General features: G+C 52.4%; 1 protein-coding gene across 4 annotated transcripts in view; it reads right to left on the bottom strand.

The window, feature by feature from the left end:
- The window catches only part of plekhg2 (pleckstrin homology domain containing, family G (with RhoGef domain) member 2), a 130230-nt gene that overhangs the window by 50165 nt on the left and 59631 nt on the right, over positions 1-20434 (bottom strand). For all 4 annotated transcript variants that reach the window (XM_052044330.1, XM_052044329.1, XM_052044331.1 and 1 more), the window contains exons 3-4: positions 13318-13796; positions 4616-4716 (exon numbers count right to left, since the gene is read on the bottom strand). In XM_052044330.1, the coding sequence (XP_051900290.1) occupies positions 4616-4716; positions 13318-13796 (580 nt within the window). The remainder of the gene's footprint in view (positions 1-4615; positions 4717-13317; positions 13797-20434) is intronic.

The raw sequence follows: 20434 nt of genomic DNA, 5'->3' as shown, positions 1-20434 counted from the left end.
TGCCATGTGCCTGTGGTGATGCTGCAAGGAAGTTTCTCATTACCCCTGTGCTTATGACAACTAACTCAACTTTGACTTTGTCATCAGTACCACTGACAATTTGATATCAGCACAACACTTCTTCAAACTAAGTGTATGAAAAATTCAATCACACAATTTGAAGAACAGGGCAGTTACCACTCCCCACCGTCCTGTGAACAATATTTAAGCCTCACCCTTCACCATTATCTGATCATTAACATGTTACAGTCTCTGGGAGCTTGCTGTGCACAAATTATCTGCTGACTTTGCACAGCTAATCACTGATTGTCCAATCTGGGAGTCACAGTCCCAGGATAAGATATTGATAGAGCGAGGTTTCACTCTGTGAATCCTGCAAATTCTCTCCCCTCATCCAGCTTAAGGCTCAGGTCAGATCTGAGGTTTGTCGATCTTTGGAAACTGAGGGAACTGGGGATCTGTTGGGAAAGTGGACAAGGAACAGAATCAGCTGTGATATAATAGAGGCACGAGGGGCAGACTTATGTCCTTAAGTATTTGGGACGTTCAGAGGTTGTGAAGGATGCTCCATGAGTGGCCCAGTTTCCAGGCAACACAGTGGCAACTGGTAGAACTACTGCCCCACAGCACCAGAGACCCAGGTTCAATCCTGACCTCAGGCACTGTCTGTGTGGAGTGTGCACGTTCTCCCTGTGACCAGCTGGGTTTCCCCCGGTACTTCGTTTCCTCCCACATCGCAACGATGTGCTGGTAGGTTAAATGGCTGCTGTAAATTGTCCCTGGGTGTAGGTGGATAGCAAGAGTTGATGAGCAGGTCAGGGAATCAGAGGAATAAGGGAATGGGACTGGTGGGATCGCTTTGCTGGATGCCAGCATGGATCTGAGGGGCTGAACATCCTTCAGTGTTGTAATGCCAGGATTTGCCATTTCGGGGGGTGAGCCGAGTTTGCAGTCTAACTTGACGCCGCGACGCCAGTCACCAGAGGTGCCTGCGGTGGTACAACAGCTCGCTGCCCATTTACCATTCTTGGCTGTGAGCTCGCTCTGTGATTGGTTGGCAACGAGGTGACAATGTGACACCATGGCTGACACTTGTGAGCAAGTGCCGAGGCTGCTGCTCGCGAGTTCCTGTTCGCCTGGGGAGGCGTCAGCGACACAGTAGGTGTTGACAGTCAATGACCCAGCGTCCAGCACCAGATACGTCCATCAGTGATTCGGTTCATCAAACGTTCAGCACAGAAACAGGACATGGCCCCCCCAGCTCTGAACTGGTTTCTGCTCCTGCCCCACTCCTCTGCTGCCATTCCAGCTCCCCCTCAAACCTGCCTCTGCCCCTCACCCTCAGCCCTCCCTTGGGGAGGGAGCTCCTGCTGTCCTGGGAGGGAGCTTCCCCGGAATCTTCTGCTGGGCCATGAGAGACCTTCTGCCTCCCGTCCACCCTATTGAACTTTGCTTAATAACCTGGTCATCCCTCAGACATTTCTTCTATTTACAAGTTTTGATCTCTTCTGAAAGTTACAAACCTCAGTTCTGGTGTGATGCTTGCAAATTCTTCTTTGCTCCATCCTCAGCCCCTCTGTGTGAACAAGAAGTTAGCAGGCAGGTCCAATGTGTAGTTACAAAGGCAAATGGCATGTTGGCCTTTAATGGAAAGGAGTTGGGGTTTCAGAATAGGGAGGCTGTATTCCAGTTGTACAGGGTGTTGGTGAGGCAACACCTGGAGTACTGCACACAGGTTTGCTCCCCTTACCTGATAAAGGGATATAATAGCACTGGAGGCCGTCCAAAGGAGGTTCACCAGTGTAACTCCTGGGATGATGGGCTTGTCCCATCAGGAGAGGCTGGGCAGTTTGGGTCTGTATTCCTTGGAGCTTAGAAGAATGAGGGGTGACCTTATTCAAATATATAAAGACCTTAAGGGGGACTCAGCAGGGTAGATGTTGGGATGTTTTCTCTAGAGGGGGAATCATGAACAAGGGGACATAGTTACAAAATAATGGGGTGGTCATTTAGAACTAAAGTGCATAGAAATGTCTTCTCTCAGAGGGGGATGAAGCTCTGGAATTCTCTGCCTCCGGGGTGGGGGGGGGTGGTGGTAGAGAGGGTGCTGGATCACTGGATATCTTTAAGGTAGAGACAGATAAATATTTGAAAGATGGAGGAATAGAGGGTTATGGGGAACTGGCACCATAGAAGAGTTGAGGCCAGCATAGATCAGCCGTGATTATATTGAATGGTGGGTCAAACTTGAGGGGCCGAGTGGCCTCCTCCTGCTCCTATTTTCTCGTGTTTTGTAAGGAGACCAGAACCGAGTGCGATGCATCGCACAGACGCACCAGGACTCCTGAGGAAGAGAAACATAACATCTCTGCTTTCCAATTCTCAGTCTCCAGCATCAAACCCTGGTGTGTCGGTGTTCACGTGCTCCCTCACTGCCAACATCCCTCAACTTCATCAGCACAAACTCAAAGCTGTGCAGCGCCAACTATTCTGTTTGATCTGTTAGCCTTCTTTGATGGTGGATCTTGTGCACAGCTGGATTCCCCCTCAATGATCTGCCTTTCTTTAGACTCTTAAATAAGTCCATATGAAGACTGATGTGTCTCTCTGCAGGTTCCTCATCATAACCCACCAGTCCGCCCTTTGCCTCGCAGGCTAAACCCAGAGCTCCAGCAGAACCAAGACTCAATAACCCTGTCAGACGAGTATCTGTGAGTCCATATAACTGTCAGGTTAATTCCTGCAGTCTGCTCGCTACAGAAACCAGCTGTAAGACGGGTTTTCTTCCCCCAGGTGTTCAGACATTACATTTCAGCTGTTGATGTGCTACTGAAGATGTCTGTAGGATCCCAGCCCTACATTACCTCATGTCTTTAACACTCTCTGGCCAGACACAGGCACCATTGTGATGGGCAAAGATACTTCCCCCAGTGATGCGTTTGTCCAGTTGTCGTGGTCACAGAACAGGAAGGATATGGTCTTATACGTCCAACATTTAACCAGTTGATCACTGCATCTCCATCACCAGTAATCTTAACTCCTTAAAGACCAACAATTGCTGCAATTAACTACTTAAAATTTGTAGACCAGAGAGACCTAGGGGTACAGGTACATAGTTCCCTGAAAGTGGTGACACAGGTAGACAGGGTGGTGAAGAAGGCGTATGGCACGCTTGCCTTCATTGGTCAGGGCATTGAGTTCGGGAGTTGGGACGTCATGTTGCAACTGTACAAGTTGTTGGTGGGACCACACTTGGAATATTGCATGCAGTTTTGGTCACCATACTAGTAACTGGTGTGCAGAACTAGGGTGCACACTAGGGTGCAGGAACGTTCACGCGGATATTACTGGGACTAGAGGGCTTGAGATATAAGGAGACACAAGAGAGATTGCAAGTGCTAGAAATCTGGAGCAATACACAAAATGCTGGAGGAACTCAGTGGGTCAGGCAGCATCTGTGGAGGGAAATGGGCAGTTGATATTTTGGGTTGAGACCCTTCATCTGGACTGGAAAGTAAGAGGGTAGATGGGCAGTATAAGAAGGTGGGGGGGGGGGGGGGGAGGGTGGAGCAAGAGCTGGCAGGTGATGGGTGGATCCAGGTGAGGGGTGGGGGGGGGTGATAGACAGGTGAGAGGGGGGGAGAGTGGGAATGATGCAAGAAGCTGGGAGGTGATAGGTGCAAGTGCTGAAGATGAAATCTGATCGGAGAGGAGAGTGGACCATGGAAGGAGGTAGGGAGGGGAACCAGAGGGAGAGGGCGGGGGAGGGGAAAGTGATGGGGCCGGTGGGATAAGAGAAAAAAGGGGGACAGAGGGGAGTGGTGGCCCCATCACCCCTTTCCCTCTTTTCCCTGAACGTGGGTTTTCATAACCAGAGTTTTACAGACATCATTAATGATGGGTTCCATTGATTTAATTAACGAATTTAAATGCCAGGATGTGAAAGCACATTTTTGCATCATTAGTCTCAGTCACAGGGCAGCACAGAGGCACAGCTGTTAGAACCACTAACTCACAGCCCCAGTGACCCGAGTTCGATCCTGACCTCAGGTGTTGTCTCCGTGGAGTTTGCACGTTCTCCCTGTGACCATGCGGGTTTCCTCCCACATCCCAAAGGTGTGCAGGTTGGTAGGGTAATTGGCCACTGTAAATTGCCCCCAGTGTGCGTGGATGAGGGGTAGAATCTGGGGGGAGTTGATGGGAACGTGGGGAAAATAAAATGGGATTCGTGCAAAAGGGTCGGTATGGGGACAGTGGGCCAAAAGGCCTGGCTCCTTGACTTTGGACTACACCACCAATCCCCACCAGGCGGAGGCTCCCACTGATTGATGGATTTGGTGCATTGCTGATTGTGGTCCTGGACAAGTAGGGTGTGGAAGAGCCGAATCCATCCACACGTCGTTGGGTTTACAGTAACTGGGCCAGAGCCGGTGTCTGGCTGGTGTATCCTCCCCTCTGTGGAGGGTCCTGGGACGGTGCCTGATATCCCAGCCCATCAGCTGGGGTAAAGGTGCACAGAGAGAGTCTGAAATGGCAGCAAGGTCCAGCAACCTGGTCGCCCCTGAAATCCCCACAGCTCCCACAGAGCAGCAGTAACTTCCTCCCAGCGACCCACCTGTTGAACTGGTAAATGTCCTCAATGTTGCAGAATAAGGTGTTCACTTCATCTGGTTGCAGAGGTAACTCTCCACAGTCAATGATGCATCCCAGATAATCCTGCCAACACAGAAATGTGGTGTGAGATCTGCTGCAGCATGCCACGTGTAACGTGTGATGTAATGTTCACGTTACCCACTCCCATGTTAATGCAGTCCCCTGGCCTGCCTGCCGCATACTAACGAGGCCCCCTGGTGTACCTGTCCGTGTACCAACGCGGTCACCTTGTGTACCTGTCTGTGTACCAACGCAGTCCCCTGGTGTACCTGTTCGCATACTAACACGGTCCTCCATCCATGTCTCATATTCCCTGCAACATCACCCTAGCATTGATCACCAGTGCTATGGTGCTTAAATTAGCAGCTTGGCGATGTGAGGTTTTTATAACTCCATGACTTCCAGGGAGATTAAAGTTTATGAATTAAAAATCTAGAAATTGAACAGTTCCCTTATACTATGAGATGGACTATGACCTCACAATCTACCTTGTTGTGACCTTGCATCTTATTGCACTGCACTTTCTCTGTAGCTGTTTATTGTTTTTACCTGTACTACCTTAATGCACTCTGTACTAACCCAATGTAACTGCACTGTGTAATGAATTGATCTGTACGATCGGTACGCAAGACAAGTTTTTCACTGTACCTCAGTACAAGTGACAATAATAAACCAATACTAATACCAATAGAATTTTTAAATGACAAGGTGACCATGAAACTACCAGATTGTTGTAAAGCTCATCTGGTTCACAAGTGAAAGGCAATTGTTGTCCTGCGCTGGTCTGGGTCTATATGTGACTCCAGGCCGCAGTGACGTGGCTGCCTCTGAAACGGCCCAGCGCGGCACCCGCTCTGGTGAAGGGCCATTGACCTGAAACATTGTTTCTCTCTCCACAGATGCTGCCTGACCTGCTGAGCATTTCCGACACTTTCCTCTCTGGACTGACAGGGTGGGAGAGGCACACACCCTCGACACATTTAAGCAGAACTGGGAGATGGAGCTACGACTTGCAGGGGTACAGACCCCTGCAGGAAGGTGGGATTAGGTTGGGCAGCACAGACACGATGGGCTGAATGTGCATGACCATGACCCTACAATCCTCGAGGGGTAACTAGAGAGGGGCAATAAATCTGACCCTGCTACATCACACAACGAAGACATTGAAGGAACTAACGAGGACAGAGACATGGTAGCCAACACCTAGATCCAGGAAACTCCAAGAAAGCCAAGAGTGAGAGGAACCAGGGGAGGAGCCTGACCCACAACATGAAAACAGCAGCAAGTGTCCGCCCCAAGACTTCATCCCGGATCCAGAGGTGAACGGGCTGCCTGCTCCCGTCACCAGCAGAACCAGCTCAAACATCACGGCTGCAGTTACTGAAACCTGCACAATGTCAGCAAAGCGGTGAATAGATTAAATATCTCACATTCTTCAGAAAACAAAATGAAACATTGACTGGAATGCAAACCATCTGGGCCCAGATGCCGTCTGCTCCATTGTTCAGCGGATGCTGGAAGCAGCGAGAGGTTAACACTGTGAGCACCAGCACACTGGAGGGGCTGTGTGGAGAGGGAGGGGGCTGCTGCCTGCAAGGCCACTGCAAGGTGGGCTTCTCTTTCACTTCTCATGCACAGAGGTTCATTGCCCATTCCTCATTACCCCACAACTGAGGGTCTTGCTGCACCATTGCAGGGAGCAGTCAGGAGTCACCCACATTGGATTTGGAGTCACACACAGGCCAGTGGGTAAGGATGGCAGATTCCCTCCCCTGAAGGACATTAGCGAACTGGTCGAGTTATAAGATAAGATTTCTTTACTAGTCACATGTACATCGAAACACACAGTGAAATGCATCTTTTGCATAGAGTGTTCTGGGGTCAGCCTGCAAGTGTCGCCACGCTTCTGGCACCAACATACCATGCCCACAACTTCCTAACCTGTATGTCTTTGGAATGTGGGAGGAAATCGGAGCACCTGGAGGAAATCCACGCAAACACAGGGAGAACGTACAAACTCCTTACAGACAGCGGCCGGAATTGAACCTGGGTCGCAGGCGCTGTAATAGCGTTACGCTAACCGCTGCACTACCGTGCCTGCCCAAGATCCTTAAAAAAAACACCCCTACTGATAGTGTTTTTCCCAGATTTATTTAACTGACTGTTTGAATTCCCAGTTACTGCAATCGGATTCTCTGGACGATAGCTCAGGCCCTGGATTATCAACCATTGACCACTCTGTTACCATACCAGCACTAAGCTCCACACACTGGTAAGATTCCCATTTTGAACACGAAGGGCCAGCACAGTGGCGCAGCGGGTAGAGCCGCTGCCTCACAGCGCCAGAGACCCCGGTTCGATCCCGACCGCCGACGCGCTGTGTGTGTGTGTGTGTGTGTGTGTGTGTGTGTGTGTGTGTGTGTGTGTGTGTGTGTGTGTGTGTGTGTGTGTGTGTGTGTGGAGTTTGCACGTTCTCCCTGTGACTGCGTGGGTTTCAGCCGGGTGCTCTGGTTTCCTCCCACATCCCAAAGACGTGCAGGGTCGGTGGGTTAAATGGCCGCTGTAAATTGCCCCCAGTGTGTGGGTGAGGGGTAGAATCGGGGGGGGGGGGGGGGGGGGGTTGTTGATGGGAATGTGGGGAGAATAAAATGGGATCAGTGTAAATGGATAGTTGATGGTTGAAGGGCCTGTTTCCGTGCTATACAACCCAATGACTCAAAGGATTATGAGAGGTTTAATAGGGGAAAGGCGTGGAGACCAGAACAAGCGGGCACGAACACGAGACCCATAAATCCAATTAGGGTTCAGGGGAATCTTCTTTGCTCAGAGAGCTGGGACCTGCTCCCACAGGGTGGGGTTGACGGGAACAGGAGAGACAGGTCCATGGGGAAGCTGGATAAACACAGAAGGGAAATGGAGAGGGCTGGGAGAAGGAAGGAGAGAGCAGGAACAGTAGCACTGAGCAGAGGGGCCCAATGGCCTGTCCCTGAGCTGTATGACAGAACGTTTTCTGCTACCTCTCCTCTCACACACTGAGCTCGGTAAAACACTCCGGCCCAACCGCTGGCCCAAATCAAACCTCCTCAAATTAGCAGGAGAGCTAGAATCCAAACAGGCCCGTGGCCTGTTCTCCTGACCTTCAGGAGAATTATCTGTGTTTGCCTCGCTCCCACTCTCTGTTTATTTTACAACTCTGTTACATTTCCATCCGCGATTATCCTTCCTTGGGAAATTGTGATTCCCTCTTGTCTCATGAGAAGATTTTTTTTCTTCTCTGTTCCTGATTGGGAAAGGCATTCTCTCCACATTCCAAAGCAATCTGGGCTCCGACACTCCAGCCGAGCCCCCCAGGCTCTGGAGGTCAAACCCAAGGCTGCTAAAACAAGGCCCCTTCGCGTCAACACAACCACTTCCAGGTCAGAAGGTTGCATGCTCTTCCACAGTAACCATGTAAGGACTGTGGAAACTTCTGTCAAGTAAAGACAGCCCCCCCACCCTTGTTAAATACTCCTCTGGGTTCTTAAGACACCACATTTGGAAGATTGCTGCCCATTTTGGAAGACTTGAGTTTTGGAACCATTATGTTTATTATCGTTTGACAAGCTTCACCAACACAGAACGCTTCTGTGCATTGGGTCAGCTACAGTACAGTAACGATGGGCCAAATGGCCTTCTCCTACTTTCTCTAACTTCCAGTAACCACTCCCATCTGTCCCCTTTCTTCCCCTTATCCCACCGGCCCCCATCACCCCTTGTCTTTCCCCTCCCCTGCCCTCTCCATCTGCCCGTCAGCCACACACTCCTCCCTCCGGTTCCCCTCCCCACCTCCTTCCCTTTATTCCATGGTCCACTGTCCTCTCCAATCAGATTCCATCTTCTTCAGTCCTTTGTCACTTCCATCCATCACCTCCCAGCTTCCTACTCGCCCCCTCCCTCCCCTGCTATCACCACCGTCACCTTTCACCCGCCAGCTCTTGCCCCCACTTCGTTATACAGGCCATCTCCTCTCTTTCTTTTCAGTCCAGGTGAAGGGTCTCAACCTGAAACGTCAATTGCCCATTTCCCTCCACAGATGCTGCCCAACCTGCTGAGTTCCTGCAGCAGTTTGTGTGTCGCTCAAGATTTCCAGCGTCTGCAGTCTCTCCTGTGTGGCCTACACCTGCTTCCGTTTCTAATGTATGCTGGACTAGGTACAGGGACAGAGGTGGGAGCGAACGGAGTCTCGTGGAAGGATGAGAATTATCTTGGGAACAATTGCGGAATGTTTCCTTGGAACATTCCCTTGGGAGGTGAAACGAATGGCTGGGCAATTGTCAGTGCCTGGGCAGGAGTGAGGTGGACAGAGTGTGCTCGATAGACTCCTGTTTAAATAAGTCAGGAGACGCATTAAGGATAATATCCATTTAGGATAATATCCATTTACAGTCGGTGCTGTCAGTTAACCAAATATGATTTTAATTAACTTGCTCTTTTGCATAAATGTGCAAAGCAGCCACTGGAATGGCCTTGAAATGGGAAACATGTTACCTTAGCAAAAAATCTCCAGTGCCTCGAATGGCAGCAACATTGCAGAATATCACAAACCTGACATTATTTGGAGTTCCTAATTAAACAGACACTGGGCAGAAGTGTGCCAAGAACGACTCTACTTCATTAGGAGTTTGAGGAGACTCGCTTTGTCACCAAAGACACTTACAAATTTCTACGGATGTACGGTGGAGAGCATCCTGACTGGCTGTATCACCTCCTGGTATGGAGGTTCCAATGCACAGGATCGCAAGAGGCTATGGAGGGTTATAGACTCAGCCAGCTCCATCACGGGCACAACCCTCCCCACCATCGAGGACATCTTCAAGAGGCAATGCCTCAAGAAGGCGGCATCCATCATTAAGGACCCTGACCATCCGGGACACGCCCTCTTCTCGTTACTACCATCGGGGAGGAGGTACAGGAGCCTGAAAACCCATACTCAACGATGCAAGAACAGCTTCTTCCCCTCCACCATCAGATTTCTGAACGGTCCATGAACCCATAAGCACCACCTCGTTATTCCTTTTTTTCCCACACTACTTATCTATTTTTGTAATTTACAGTAATTTTGTTTTTGCGCTGTACTGCTGCCGCAAAACCACAAATTTCATGTCATATGTCAGTGACAATAAACCTAATTCTGAACTGTAGCAGCCGCTCTGGACCTTAATTGAGTTGTCTTCAGCCCCCTGATTAGACCCGGTGCTGTGGAGCAGAACCAGCTCATCCACAGGGATTGGACCACGTCAGATCTTCTCCAAAAGTCACATCAAAACCGATGTTGAGGGCCGTTAGTGTGACACGCCCAACAATTGCCGGGCCATTACTCACCCCACACCAGACACAAATGTCTCGAATTCCGGGAGCCTGTCACAACAGGCAACTATCTGACCGTGTCTGGAGTGTGTGGTTCAGGAAATATTCTAATGCATAGCACACATGTACAATGCATGATGCATCAGAATAGTACGTCACCTCCGACAGTGTGATCCTCCCTTAGTACCGCCCCTCCCACAGTGTGATGCTCCCTCAGTACTGCCCCTCCCACAGTGTGCTCCCTCAGTAACTCCCCCCCTCCCCACAGCGTGGCGCTCCCTCAGTAACTCCCCCCCCCACAGTGTGACCATCCCTCCATACCACCCCTCCCAAAATGTGATGCTGCCTCAGCGCTGCCCCTCCCACAGTGTGACGCCCCCCCTCAGCGCTGCCCCTCCCACAGTGTGACGCCCCCCCCTCAGCGCTGCCCCTCCCACAGTGTGACGCCCCCCCCTCAGCGCTGCCCCTCCCACAGTGTGGAGAACTGTGTAAGAAACCTCCAAATTGAACTGAGCACAGTAAGACAAACCAGTGTGGGGTAGGGTGTGGGGGGAGAAGCTTCTGTTGCCTGTGGCTAATTGCTGAGCTCCCCCAGACCCTGAGAACTGGAATCCCCCGGGGCTGGGCCTGCTCTCACTTACACACGGCATTTCCTCCCCTCAAACCTCACGTACACGAATGGGTAACAGGAGAGTTGCAAATGGATTCCAGACCTGGGAGAGTAGGCCCCAGCTCCCCAGCGACAGAGCCGGCCAAGTGCTGGGGTGACTTCCCTCTGATTACTCCATGCCTGCTAGAAGTGCAGCGAGCAGTGGGCCAATAATTAATAAGTGCTTTCCAGAGGAAGTTCCCATAGGTTCCCTGTCAGTAAAGGAGCTATAAATGTTATTTAATCACAGCAGTTACATTGAACCAGAGAATGTAATTAAAGGATCCCACTGCGCCACAGGATATAATTAACATAAGACCATGTTGTTTCAGACTGAGGTCAAACCCAGCCACATTCCACACAATCACAGGGTTACTCAAACCCATTCTGCCCGTCATCCAAGGCTGGCCCTCTACACAGGAATCCCACAGTTCAGCGGTCCCTCAGTACCGCCCCTCCCATAGTGTGCCCCTCCCTCAGTACCACCCCTCCCACAGTGTGACCCTCCCACAGTGCGCTAAAGACATACAACATGGTAACAGGCCCTTTTGCCCAACTGGTCCATGACAACCAAGATTGCCAACGTGAGGCACATGTCCCTTGAAACCTTTCCTATTCATGGACCTGCCTAAGTACCTCTTAAGTGTTGTTATTGTACCTGCCTCAACCACTTCCCTCTGGCAGCTCCTCAGAGGTTGCTCTGCAAGTTCCTTTTAAATCTCTCCCTTCTCACAACCCTATGTCCTCTCATTCTGGATTTCCCAACCCTGGGAAAAAGTCTATGCACATTCACCCTATCAATGCCCCTCATGGTTTTATCCACCTCTATAAGCTCACCCCTCATTCTCCTACACTCCAATGAATAAAGTCCCGACCTGCTCAGGCTCCCCATAACTCCGTCCCTCCACCTGCCCCTCTCAGTTCTCTGGAAGCCCTGCTGTTCTCCACCACCCCACGGGCAGAGAGTTCTGGATCATCTTTACACTACCCTTGTACACCAGGTGAACCAGCCCACGTATCTCATCACCACTTCCTCCCACCCCTCGTTCTTCTGCCAATTAGCTTCTGAAGAGCTTTCAGTGGGTTATGGACACCAAACTAGCAACTTTCACGTCAAGGGCATGGGTTAACTAGTTGCATTATCAGCACGAAAGCTTCTAGCTAGGTGTCAAGGTTAACCGTGAGTTTATTAGTACCTCACCAGCAATATCCAGGATAAGGGCACAGGTTAACCAGCTGGGTTGCTTGCACCAACTTTCATGGTCATTGTTAAAGTCAAAATTAGCAGAATTATTTTTCATCCATTGATGGACGTGGACATCACTAGCCACATCAGCATTTATTGCCCATCCCTAATTGCCTCTGGGGTGAGGAGGGTGACGAGACAACATCACTGGGGGTGTCTAAACCTCTGGTGGAAACGGAACTTGCCGTATTCAGCCAAGCTGGGTGCTGAGCTGAGGTCAGTTCGGCTCACACAGGATCCAATGGCACTGCAACACCTGAATATTTGGGATCTTGTTGTGCACCAAGTGGCTGCTGCACTTCCCCGACGTACATTGGCACCTCCAAGATACTTCGGGGATGCTGCACTTGGGTAAAAGCTCTTCCCACCTTGGTCTGGGTGTGGGCAAGGCCAACTCCAAACGGACACGGAGTTGACCGATTGGGGTTGATCACGTTGAGGGGATTGAAAAGGATCCCCCCCCCCCAAAGAATCTTTCTCAAGTTGCCCCCAAAACTTTTGCCTCTTCAGGGAGACTGAAGTCTTTACTCAGGAAGCTCTTGCCCATGTGAGTGTGGGACAGCGCAGTGGGTAATGCAGGGTAAGTAGGTTAATACTTCACTGTAATTTACCCCCAGTGTGTAGATGGGGGGGCAGTTGATTGGAATGTAGGAAGAATATAATGGGTTAGGTGAGGATTAGTGTAAATGGGTGCTTGATGGGCTGAAGGGCCTGTCTCCGTGCTGCATCTCTATGACTCTAGGTTAGTGGGCTGGCACAGACCCAATGGGCCAAATGACCTCCTTCTGCATCACAGAGGAAGCCGGCGCAGAAACAGGCCGCTCGGCCCATCTTTCCCGGCAGTGGAGCTCTGGTCACTTAACTATAGGAAGGATATCAATAAGATTGAAAGAGTGCAGAGGAGATTTACTAGAATGTTGCTGGGTCTTCAGGAGTTGAGTTACAGGGAAAGATTGAACAGGTTAGGACTTTATTCCTTGGAGCATAGAAGAATGAGGGGAGATTTGACAGAGGTTTACAAAGTTATGAGGGGTATAGACAAGAGTTAATGCGAGTAGGCTCTTTCCACCTAGATTAGGAGAGATAAGTACGAGAGGACATGGCCTTAGGGTGAAAGGGGAAAGGTTTAGGGGGAACTTCTTCACTCAGAGTGGTGGGAGTGTGGAACGAGCTGCCATCTGATGTAGTAAATGCGGGTTCAAGTTTTAAGAATAAATTGGATAGATACATGGATTGGAGAGGTCTGGAGGGTTATGGACTGGGTGCAGGTCAATGGGACGAGCGGAATAAAGTTTTGGCACAGACTAGAAGGGCCAAATGGCCTGTTTTCTGTGCTGTAGTGTTCTATGGTTCTATGGAGCCACACCCCTCCACCCCTTCCCTACGAAAATGGCCGGCCCCCGTATCCGGAAGGTTCTCCTACCTCCACGATGCTCTTCAGGTCCCTCACGTACGTCCGCTCTGTCTCCACGATCTCCCTCACCACCCTGTCCACGTGCGAGAGCTTGGTGACAGCCTCCTCCCGCTGGGGGGCCGCTGGAGATTCAGGGGGCCGGTCGGTGGCTGGGGAGACAGGGTGGGGGGCCGGATTGTCGGCCCCCCCTGAGGGGGGGTCGGGTGGGGGCTCCCCCTGCCCCACGGGGGTCAGGTCCAGGCTGATGTCGCTGCCGTGCTGGGTGGGGTAGGCAGAGCCAGGGACCAGCGCCCCGCTGCTGCCGAAGGCGCTGTGGCTGTCCTGCAGTGAGGCCGAGGAGGCCGAAGAGCTGAGGCTGAGGGGCCGGTCGCTGTCCGAGCACACCGTGTTCATCGAGGTCAGGCTGCCCGAGATGGGCTCCGCCACCAGGCCCTCCGGCACCCCCGCCATCAGGCTCAGGGAGGAGGCCGAGCTGGGCCGGGAGGGGGCTGTGGGGTAAAGTGGAGGGGGGAGAAAGGGGGAGGGTAAAGGGGGGAGGGGGAGGGTAGGGGAGGTGTAGGGAAAAGGGAGGGGGGGTGGGTGTAGGGTGGGGGGGTGGAGCCAAGAAGGGGGAAGGGTAGCAAGGGAGAGATGGAGAGGGGGGAGAGGGGAGGGACGGGTGGGGTAGGGGGGAGAGGGGAGGGACGGGTGGGGTGGGGTTGAGAGGGGAGGGACGGGTGGGGTGGGGGTGAGAGGGGAGGGACGGGTGGGGTGGGGTGAGACGGGTGGGGTGGGGGTGAGGGGAGGGACGGGTGGGGTGGGGTGAGAGGGGAGGGACGGGTGGGGTGGGGTGAGACGGGTGGGGTGGGGTGAGAGGGGAGGGACGGGTGGGGTGGGGGTGAGAGGGGAGGGACGGGTGGGGTGGGGTAGGGGTGAGACGGGTGGGGTGGGGGTGAGAGGGGAGGGACGGGTGGGGTGGGGGTGAGAGGGGAGGGACGGGTGGGGTGGGGGTGAGAGGGGAGGGACGGGTGGGGTGGGGTGAGACGGGTGGGGTGGGGGTGAGAGGGGAGGGACGGGTGGGGTGGGGGTGAGAGGGGAGGGACGGGTGGGGTGGGGTGGGGGTGAGAGGGGAGGGACGGGTGGGGTGGGGTGAGAGGGGAGGGGTGGGGTGGGGGTGAGAGGGGAGGGGTGGGGTGGGGGTGAGAGGGGAGGGACGGGTGGGGTGGGGTGAGAGGGGAGGGACGGGTGGGGTGGGGTGAGACGGGTGGGGTGGAGCAGAGTGGAGGAGGAGGGGAAACAGGTGGGGAGGGCAAGGTGGAGAGGGAGGAGGGGAGGGGAGGGGAGGGGAGGGGAGGGGAGGGGAGGGCAGTGGGGTGGAGGATAGGTGGGCGGGGCGAGGTGAAGAGGGGAGGGGGGAGGAGGAGGAGGAGGGACGGTGGGGAGGGAGAGAGAGAGAGAACAGGGTCAGCCAACACACTCTCCATCGAGGACACCGACAAACGCTGCACCGACACAATTCGTCCCTCGCGTCCTCAAACACTCTCCGCCCTCTGCCCCCACCACAACATGAACAATAACACTGTGGTTACATTACCAGACCACCGATCCAACTGCCGCCAAACAATTAAATATCCTCACCCCATCTCAGATACAGCAAGGGTGAGGTTGTTGTCAGACCCCATCAGGTACACAGACCCCTGGCCCTTCCCCAGCCTCGCCCTCACATAACCCCAGGCTGACCCTTAACCTGAGGGAGGGCCACACTGTGGGGGGGTGGGGCAGCACTGAGGGAGGGTCGCACCGTGGGAGGGTTGCACCGTGGGAGGGGTGGTACTGAGGGAGGGTCGCACAGTGGGAGGGTCGCACCGTGGGAGGGGTGGTACTGAGGGAGGGTCGCACAGTGGGAGGGTCGCACCGTGGGAGGGGTGGTACTGAGGGAGGGTCGCACAGTGGGAGGGTCGCACTGTGGGAGGGGTGGTACTGAGGGAGGGTCGCACCGTGGGAGGGGTGGTACTGAGGGAGGTCGCACCGTGGGAGGGGTGGTACTGAGGGAGGGTCGCACCGTGGGAGGGGTGGTACTGAGGGAGGGTCGCACCGTGGGAGGGGTGGTACTGAGGGAGGGTCGCACCGTGGGAGGGGTGGTACTGAGGGAGGGTCGCACCGTGGGAGGGGTGGTACTGAGGGAGGGTCGCACCGTGGGAGGGGTGGTACTGAGGGAGGGTCGCACCGTGGGAGGGGTGGTACTGAGGGAGGGTCGCACCGTGGGAGGGGTGGTACTGAGGGAGGGTCGCACCGTGGGAGGGGTGGTACTGAGGGAGGGTCGCACCGTGGGAGGGGTGGTACTGAGGGAGGGTTACCTCAATATGATAAAGGTGGACTCTTGACCTCACAATCTACCTTGTAGTGGCCCTTGCACCTTATTGTCTGCCTGCTCCGCACTTTCTCTGTAACTGTGACACTTTATTTTGCGTTCTGTTATTGATTCCCCTTGTACTACCTCAGTGATGTGATGAAATGATCTGTAAGGACAGCACGCAAAACAAAGTCTTTCACTGTACTTCGGTACACGTGAGAATAATGAACCAATTGCCAACACCATGGTGGGGTGTAGGTGGAAATGTTTGTGTTCACGCCTCTAGTGCAGGACTCGAACCCAGGACCTTCTGACTCAAGGCCAGACTGTAGCCCACTGAGCCACAGCTGGCTTCCAGACCCACTGAGGCCTGTCCAGCTACGTCCCAACAGCTCCTGCTCTTACCCTTCCCTTAATGAATGGCGCTCGATCCACCACGCTGCCTCCCCAATGCCGACAGATTACACCGCTCTCCTTGGCTCCCCCTTCAACTGTGAGCCCAGTGTTGACCCAGACTTTATGCAATTTCCAGAGAAGGGTTAAGAAAAAAGATAACTGACCATGCAAAACATACTTGGACTAATTGCAGCTCCCCGACGCTCTCCTCTTGGACGTTGTGTGACCACAGAATGACTAACAAAAGCAGGATACTCACTGTTTCAGCATCCCACCAACCAACCTCAGAACCCCAGCTATTCTAAGAACTCCCAGCTCTCAGGACAAAGGAACCCAGGGAATCTTTCACTGTCCAACAGAGAGTCATCTTATGGCCACAGCAGCTTGTGAGGACAATCCCAGGCACTGATCTCACAGTGTTGGAGTGGAACTCAAGCTGTCTCTCTGTTCCCCCTCTCCAGGGTGGGACATACAATTACCAATACTAGAACTGAATTCAAGAAGGTAATCTAATAAGGTAATCATTCAAAGAGGTTCACGAGGATGTTTCCTGGATTAGAGGGTGTTAGCCATAAGGAGAGGTTCGACAAACTTTTCCCTGGAGCATTGGAGGCTGAGGGGAGACCTGATCGAAGTTTATCAGATTATGAAAGGCAAGGGTAGGGTAGACAGTCAGGATGTTTTTCCCAAGGTGGAAATGACAAATACTAGAGGGCATGAGTTGAAGGTGAGAGGGGGAAAGTTTAAAGGAGATGTGCAGGGCACGTTTTTGTTTTACACACAGAGAGCGGTGGGTGCTGGAACGGGCTGCCAGGGGTGGTGGTGGAAGCAGATACGACAGTCGTGTTTAAGAAGCTTTTAGACAGACACATGTGACAAATCACATAGATGCCACGGCCAAGAAAGCTCACCAGTGCCTCTGCTTCCTCAAGAGGCTAAAGAAATTTGGTTTGTCCCCTTTGACTCTCACCAACTTTTAGCGATGCACCATAGAAAGCTTCCTATCTGGATGTATCACAGCTTGGTACAGCAACTGCTCTGCCCAGGACCACAAGAAACTGCAGAGAGTTGTGGACACAGCCCAGCGCGTCACAGAAACCAGCCTCCCCTCCACAGACTCTGTCTATACCTCTCACTGCCTTGGTGAAGCAGCCAGCATAATCAAAGACCCCACCCACCCGGGTCATTCTCTCTTCTCTCCTCTCCCATCAGGTAGAAGATACAGGAGCCTGAGGGCACGTACCACCAAGCTCAAGGACAGCTTCTATCCCACGGTGATAAGACTATTGAATGGTTCCCTTATACAATGAGATGGGCTCTGACCTCACAATCTACCCTGTTGTGACCTTGCACCTTATTGCACTGCCATTCCCTGTAGCTGTGACACTTTACTCTGTACTGTTATTGTTTTTACCTGTACTACCTCAATGCACTCTGTACTAACTCAATGTAACTGCACTGTGTAATGAATTGACCTGTACGAACGGTATGCAAGACAATAATAAACCAATACCTGAGTACGCAGGGAGTGGAGGGATACGGATCATGTGCAGGCAGAAGGGATTTAGTTTAATTTGGCATCGTGTTCAGCACAGACGTGGTGGGCTGAAGGGCCTGTTCCCGTGCTGTTCTGTGTTCTATGCATCTCAAAGGTCAATTAACACTGGGACGGAGCTGTAGCCTATGGTCCACCAGCACAGTCCCAGATGTGATTGACCAGGTGGCTGTCTGTGCCATCCTCCCAGCCAGAGACCGGACATCAGCAGAATGCAACGTTGCACATCTACTGAAAGCTAAGAGTAATGTTTAGCACAGTAACGTACAACTTTACTAAAAATCAACACCACCAAGCCCCGTTTCATTGTGGATCACCCAACAGTCAGGAGGTGCTGTGACCTCAGGCTGTGGCAGAGGTAAAGGGGAAGCTTTAAATGACTGTGCTGTCACAGGCACATCTCACAGATGAGCCACGAACTGAAGCCCTCTCCTTCTCTGAACTGGTTGCAAAAGATCCCATGGCACATTTGTGAAGAAGAGGAGGTCCTTAATCTAAAACAGATTATCTGGTCGTCTTCACACTGCAGCCTGTGGAAGTTTATTCTGTACAGATTCTCTGTAAAGCCACACACCATCCAAACCTAGATACATGTTACAGATGGTCCACAATCCTGGGATCACTTGCCAGCAAAAGGCACATCCCATAGACGATTAGAAAGCTGGAGATGTCTGTGGTCCTGAGGAAAAAAAACTGGTGACAAATCCCTTCACGGGCTCTGTTGTAGCTTCCTTGTACAACCAGTGAGGCTGGAGGAGGAGGAGGGCTGAGGGGATCACTCCAGTTACTGGGGGGACTCTGGACAGAATTAGTGGACATCCTGATTGGAGTAAGTGGGGATGTGATGGAGGTCGAGAAGAAGTTCCCCAAATTGTTTCTTGAACCTCCTCTGGGAGCTGGCATGGTTTCCGGTTGTGAGGCAGGGACGGGTTGTGTGGGACCAGGTGGGATGGATCAGGTGAGGTTACCTGCCTTCCCCAGAGCCTGAACCTTCTGCTTTGATATTATATAAAGAAGTGAGTTAATAGTGAAAGCAAGGAAACAGCAAGTAAAGAGTTAATGGCATTCTATTGTCCTTTACAGTGTGAACCACAATGCAAGTTAGCCTAACCCCAGACAGTCCATTATAACCACAGATTGACTAATCCATCCCATTCTGACTGAGAACATCTGTAACGGTGTCAGGTTCCAAACATCACTCCCGTTGTTCAGTGGTGATTAACTTTCAATGCATGCTCTTAACACTGGAAGGGCTGCAGTTAGTGGTGTCTCTTTTCATAAACAGCAATTCAAAACGGCAAGAAGAGTTATGTGAGAGCATGGGAACTTGGCACACTCGTCCTGCCTCCTCAGACCACTTCTGGCCTTCGCCCAAGTGGAACAGGCTCCAGGAATCCAGTGGTGGAATTAAACGATGGCCTGGAGCCATCTCAGCCACCTGAGCCATCTGCTTCCTCCATCTCACAGTGAAGCCCTGTCCAGATGGACTCAATACTCCCCAGTCTTCCAGGAACAAGGCTGCCACACGGGAGGGCAGGCAGGATCACTCACTCACACTGTAACCTTATTCATACCGGGTGCCTGCACTGGGCTACAGCACGTCTGACTCTGAACCAGCTTCCAATGACAAGCTGCCTGCTGTGTTCTTTGAAAGGAGTGAGAGGAGATGAGGTTGTGACCCTCTCTCGTTTTCAGTAAGATGATCTCAGTTAAACGTGCACTTTGGGGTGAATGTTTTACCTGATTAAATCAGATCAGGATGGATTTAATTAGAGGTGTAATGAAAGCGGCCATTCCGGCTGAGTTTGACCTCGCCCTCCCTCCATCCCCTCCCCCCCTCCAAGATCTCTTCCCTCCTCCATTCTGGCCTTTCCCTGGGCATGGGAAGTGCGGGCAAACCCCCATCAGTGAGCAGGCTCGGACCTGGGTGGCTGGAGCGCTGGCACTGGCGTGTCTCCACCCTCTCTGGGCATCCGGAGTAGGGCAGGGAATGCAGCGTTCCCCATGAGGCCAAAGTGTCTCTGAGGGGGAGAGATCCGGGTATGGGGTGTTGGGGGGGGGGGTATGGAGTGAAGGGGTGTCAGGGGGGTTCGGGGTGAAGGGGTGTCCAGTGAGGAGGGATTGAGCAGGCTGCGCCTCCAGTCACTGGGACCGGAAGACTGAGCGGGGATTGTACTGCAACGAATCAACGTCTAACCAGGGATTATCAGGCTGGACACTGGCTGTAAACAGCTTTGGGATGTTTGGAAACTGAGTGCCAAATGCTCCCTTGAAAGAGGAACAAATCTCTCAGCAATGGTCATGGGACGGGACACAAGGTTCAGGACCAGTGATCTGAAGGGCAGCAACTAGATGGCAAAGTGGAAACAGGAGAAGTCCCAAATCTCGACCTGGTCGTTCCCGGATCAAAACCCAGTGGATCGGCAGACTCCTGCGCCCTACAGTCGGTACCCTGAGTATTTTAATTCAGATGCTCCCCTCGTCAATCCATAACCACCTCACAGCCTGGAGCCGTACTTACACTGAGGTCTTTAGTTCTCCATCCGGTGAACAAGCATTTCAGTTTCCTATCAACGTTTCAACATTGTTGTTCACTGTCTGAGCACCAAGTTCATTAAACCACAATAGGGATGTCGATTCATGGTGAGAGGGTGCAGTCTGCATCTGTTATTGTAGATTACACCCGTCCAGTTGTTACTGGTGCCTCTCACTAAGTCTAAAGAGATAGAGTTGCATTTTTACAGCATCTTTCACATCCTCAGGACATTCCAGAGAGTTTTATAACCAGTTTGTAGGGGATGCAGTAGCCAGGTTATGCACAACAGGTTCCCACAATCAGTGAC

Source organism: Pristis pectinata, chromosome 35 (assembly GCF_009764475.1).
Source record: "Pristis pectinata isolate sPriPec2 chromosome 35, sPriPec2.1.pri, whole genome shotgun sequence".
NCBI classification, from domain to species: Eukaryota; Metazoa; Chordata; class Chondrichthyes; order Rhinopristiformes; family Pristidae; genus Pristis; species Pristis pectinata.
Note: the sequence above shows the minus strand (reverse complement) of the source record. Positions and strands in the feature narration are given on the sequence as shown.